This window comes from Scleropages formosus, chromosome 19, assembly GCF_900964775.1.
Source record: "Scleropages formosus chromosome 19, fSclFor1.1, whole genome shotgun sequence".
Lineage (NCBI taxonomy): Eukaryota > Metazoa > Chordata > Actinopteri > Osteoglossiformes > Osteoglossidae > Scleropages > Scleropages formosus.
In genome coordinates this window covers 4,392,816-4,398,139 of record NC_041824.1, presented here as the reverse complement: position 1 = coordinate 4,398,139, position 5,324 = coordinate 4,392,816, and the positions used below count along the sequence as shown (strand labels likewise).

Here is a 5,324-nt window from a genome sequence, read left to right as displayed (position 1 = left end):
TTTTCTTTGAAAAGACAAGATGTGCTGATGCTGACCATTATTTCTTCAGTATCAGTGTTGTTATTGTCATCTTTGCACTTCTCTGCACTGAACTGTTGGCACAGCATTCAGGGTTCAGGGGATTGCAGGTTAAGGGTGTTCTCATCATCCCAGGACATGAGATGGCCTGAGCAGGAATACTATGCCCTTATTACAATCAAGGTTAGCTGCTGAAGACGTGTTGAAGTGACAGTGGCAGCTGCTGTGGGTGAAACTCAGTAAGTGTTTGCTGGAGGGAGGCCGGCGCACAGGCTGGGTTTCAATTCCCCAACACCCCCTCCTGTGACTAGACCACCGGAGCGCCTGCCCTGGATACACTGAGAGCAGGCAGTGCCTCTGGGCTGAAGAGACCTGTATGACTGGATCGATGGGAGAAACCAAAACGACTAGGAATGTCTGCAGATTCCTCTAGAACCTCTCCAGACCACTGCAGCATTACTTGGTGTAGCTGGGCTGCCATTTTCCAGGATTCCAGGGGGGATTAGATTCCAGAAGAGTGACTTGTTGAACGGCATGGGAGGGAAGCAGTCAAAGGATGAAGTTAAATATCTGGACAAAAAGAGTCCGATGCGGGGGGAGACCCTGTCTTCAGTGGACAGGATTCGGAAGCATGTCAGCATGCGCTATGGTTACAGTGTGCTGACCCTTACTATGCATGGCCTATCAGAGACCCCTGAGGAGCTCTGGGAACTCCTGGAAGTGGAGAAGCTAAACTTGTCCTTGAACCGCCTGTGTACTCTGTCCTCTTCTGTGGGTTGCCTACAGAACCTGGTGGTGCTCAATCTGTGGGGCAACCAGCTGCAGAGCCTGCCACCTGAAATTGGGCTGCTGAGGAACCTGCGTGTTCTGTTTGCTTATCACAACCACTTGACCCAAGTGCCTGAGGAGCTGGGCTCTTGCACTAGCCTTGAAGTCCTTAGCCTGGCAGGCAACCAGATCACTGGGCTTCCAACCAGCCTGGCAGGCTTAGTCTCCTTGAAGAAACTCAACCTAAGTCACAACTTGATCTTCCACATCCCAGGGTGCATCTACCGTATGAGGAGCCTAGTCTTCCTGCAACTGGCCTGCAATCAACTGGAGAACATTGCTGACCAGATCCAAGCCTTGGTCAACCTTAGAATCCTCATCCTGGAGGGAAACTGCATCCACACTCTTCCCAGGGCACTATGTTTCCTCACCTCTTTGGAGCTTCTTAACGTGGACTTCAATGATATCCAAGATGTGCCCACGGAGATGCACCTGCTGACAAAACTGGAAAGGGTAGCTTGCCACCCCCTGGACAAGGGCCTGCACATCCTGCACAACCCGCTGCTAAAGCCCATCAGAGAAATTCTGGATGGAGGTCTAGGAGCCCTGTACAATTACCTGAAGTCAGCATGATGGCTGCTGAAGAAGCTACCCAGGACTTGCTTTGAGTAACAGATATTTATTACTCAGTACACTTGCTCTAAAGGTATCGAATATACTTTTTATTTTTCACCGTAATAGGCAGATTGTGAAAGACTTTTTCCAGCAAACAAGTTTTCTGCAAAACAGTCATAGAAAAAAAGAAAAACAAAAAGCCTGAAACAGAAAAGATGTTGAAAATCCAATTTTTAGGCTGTACAAAATGTATGCTAATTAGTAGTTAAGCTTTTGTCAATGTTTTTACATAATTTTAGCATTAATGATTTTGTTAGCACTACTTCACTGTAAAGCTTTTATGACAAGTTGACTGCAAATTTTTTGTGACATATATATTAATAGTTTAATATATCCAGATTTTATCTGCAATTCAAATTTGTCATATAGTAAATAAGCTGTACAGTTATTTCTCTCTGTATAGTAATTTCATCACTAATAATTCTAATTTCTTCAATGAAGCTGATGAGATTTTGTGCTTAAGGTGATATTAATGACATAAATAAGTAAATAAACTTTCCTCAAATAGCCCTACAGAAAATCTTGCACCAGCTGGTTACAGTACAAATAAAATGATTGACAAAAAAAAGAGATTTTCCCATAAAAGATAATTAGAAAGAAAAGTAGTCCCCTTTAGAGTCCATGGCTGAGAAAGTGAAATCAAGTGCAAACAAGAACAGTTTCCTTCCAAAATGTATTATTTCTCCACTTTGCTGTGGGAAGTGCCCTTTGTTTGCCCTTTTAAAGTTTATGGTTGGATATGCTAACTCAGTGAAGTTGACCTCACATCTGACCTCTCTACGCTTGTGGCAGTAGAAGTTCCAAAGAAGGTAACGACAAATTACAGTAGTATAGTTTATTCTTATTCAGCGCTCTATGCTGAAGACAGACTCAGGGCGCATTCACAAGGTTACAGATGAAGCCAAAGACAAACCATCACATGCAAAGCATATGTGTTTACAAGAGACACAGTATTAAGAAAAACAAAGATGGGGGTAAAATCAAATGGTTAAATGAAAAAAATACTTCAATAAATATAACGTATAACACAGTCATTAACGATGTACAGTACTGTGCAAAAGTTTTAGGCACTTTGAGGAAAAAAGCTGTAAAGTGAGAATGTTTCCAAAAATAATGCTCTTAATTATCTTCGGTGGGCTCACCACCTGCCGGAGAAACCATAAGGGGCCGGTGCGTTGTGATTTGGGCGGTGGTCGGGGCCGAGTGCCCGGCCGACCCAAACCTCGGGCGCCAACTCTGGTTTTTGGGACTTGGAATGTCACCTCACTGGCGGGGAAGGAGCCTGAGCTGGTGCGGGAAGTTGAGAGATACCGTCTAGATATAGTCGGGCTCACTTCCACTCACAGCTTGGGTTCTGGAACCACTCTACTCGACCGAGGGTGGACTCTCCACTATTCTGGCGTTGCCCAAGGTGAGAGGCGGCGGGCTGGTGTGGGCTTATTAATAGCCCCCCAGTTCAGCCGCCATGTGTTGGAGTCTACCCCGGTGAATGAGAGGGTCATCTCCCTACGCCTTCGGGTCAGGGAACGGTCTCTCACTGTCGTTTGTGCTTATGCGCCTAGCGGCAGTGTAGAGTACCCGGCCTTTTTAGAGTCCCTGGGGGGCGTGCTGGAAAGCGCTCCCACTGGGGACTCTGTCGTTCTACTGGGGGACTTTAACGCCCACGTGGGCAGCGACAGTGATACCTGGAGGGGCGTGATTGGGAGGAACGGCCTCCCTGATCTGAACCCGAGCGGTGAGTTGTTATTGGATTTCTGTGCTAGTCGCGGTTTATCCATAACGAACACCATGTTCATGCATAAGGGTGTCCACCAGTGCACTTGGCACCAGGACACCCTAGGTCGGAGGTCGATGATCGACTTTGTAGTCGTTTCTTCTGACCTTCGGCCATATGTTTTGGACACTCGGGTGAAGAGAGGGGCTGAGCTGTCAACTGATCACCACCTGGTGGTGAGTTGGATTCGATGGCGGGGGAAAAAGCTGGACAGACCTGGCAGGCCCAAACGCATAGTGAGGGTCTGTTGGGAACGTTTGGCGGAGGCCCCTGTCAGAGAGGTCTTCAACTCCCACCTCCGACAGAGCTTCAACCAGGTCCCGAGGGAGGTGGGGGACATTGAGTCTGAATGGACTATGTTCCGCTCCTCCATTGTCGGTGCGGCTGTTCGGAGCTGCGGCCATAAGGTCTCCGGTGCCTGTCGCGGCGGCAATCCCCGAACACGGTGGTGGACACCGGAAGTAAGGGATGCCGTCAAGCTGAAGAAGGAGTTCTATCGGGCCTGGCTGGCTCATGGGACTCCTGAAGCAGCTGACGGGTACCGACGGGCCAAACGGAGCGCGGCTCTGGCAGTCGCCGTGGCAAAAACTCGGGCTTGGGAGGAGTTCGGTGAGGCCATGGAGGAAGACTTTCGGTCGGCCTCAAAGAGATTCTGGCAAACCGTCCGGCGACTCAGAGGGGGGAAGCGGTGTTCCACGAACACTGTTTACAGTGGAAGTGGTGCGCTGCTGACCTCAGCTGAGGATGTTCTCGGGCGGTGGAAGGAGTACTTTGAGGATCTCCTCAATCCCTCCGACACGCCTTCCGTAGAGGAAGCTGAGGCTGGGGACTCGGAGGGGGACTCGTCCATTACCCTGGCTGAAGTTGCTGAGGTAGTCAAAAAACTCCTTGGTGGCAAGGCTCCGGGGGTGGATGAGATCCGCCCCGAGTTTCTCAAGTCTCTGGATGTTGTGGGGCTGTCTTGGCTGACACGCCTCTGCAGCATCGCGTGGAGTTCGGGAACGGTGCCTCTGGACTGGCAGACCGGGGTGGTGGTCCCTCTTTTTAAGAAGGGGGACCGGAGATTGTGTTCCAACTACAGGGGGATCACACTCCTTAGCCTCCCTGGGAAAGTCTATGCCAGGGTACTGGAAAGGAGAATCCGACCGATAGTCGAACCTCGGATTCAGGAGGAGCAATGCGGTTTTCGCCCTGGCCGTGGAACACTGGACCAGCTCTATACCCTCACTAGGGTGTTGGAGGGTTCGTGGGAGTTTGCCCAACCAGTCCATATGTGTTTTGTGGACCTGGAGAAAGCATTCGACCGTGTCCCTCGTGGCATCCTGTGGGGGGTGCTTCGGGATTATGGGGTTCGGGGCTCGTTGCTACGGGCTGTTCGTTCCCTGTATGACCGGAGCAGGAGCTTGGTTCGCATTGCCGGCAGTAAGTCAGACCTGTTCCCGGTGCATGTTGGACTCCGCCAGGGCTGCCCTTTGTCACCGATTCTGTTCATTATTTTTATGGACAGAATTTCTAGGCGCAGTCAGGGAACGGAGGGTGTCTGCTTTGGTGGCCGCGAGATCTCGTCTCTGCTTTTTGCGGACGATGTGGTCCTGTTGGCTTCATCAAGTCAAGACTTGCAGCGTGCACTGGGGAGGTTTGCAGCCGAGTGCGAAGCGGTGGGGATGAGAATCAGCACCTCCAAATCCGAGGCCATGGTTCTCAGTCGGAAAAAGGTGGATTGCTCCCTCCGGGTTAGGGGGGAGTTGCTCCCTCAAGTGGAGGAGTTTAAGTATCTTGGGGTCTTGTTCACGAGTGAGGGAAAAATGGAGCGGCAGGTCGACAGACGGATCGGTGCGGCGTCTGCAGTAATGCGGTCATTGTACCGGTCTGTTGTGGTGAAGAGGGAGCTGAGTCGTAAGGCGAAGCTCTCAATTTACCGGTCGATCTACGTTCCTACCCTCACCTATGGTCATGAACTCTGGATCATGACCGAAAGAATGAGATCGCGGATACAAGCGGCAGAAATGAGTTTCCTCCGCAGAGTGGCTGGGCGCACCCTTAGGGATAGGGTGAGGAGCTCAGTCACCCGGGAGGAGCTCGGAGTAGA

At 50.5% G+C, this 5,324-nt stretch overlaps 1 protein-coding gene across 1 annotated transcript; it reads left to right on the top strand.

Annotated features, from left to right (window-relative positions):
* The first annotated feature begins 381 nt into the window (after nt 1-381).
* On the top strand, nt 382-1,436 carry lrrc30a (leucine rich repeat containing 30a). The gene has a single exon (XM_018741124.1). It carries the CDS (start codon nt 553-555, stop codon nt 1,417-1,419), a length of 867 nt encoding a protein of 288 aa, XP_018596640.1. The 5' UTR covers nt 382-552; the 3' UTR covers nt 1,420-1,436.
* Nucleotides 1,437-5,324: the final 3,888 nt, after the last annotated feature.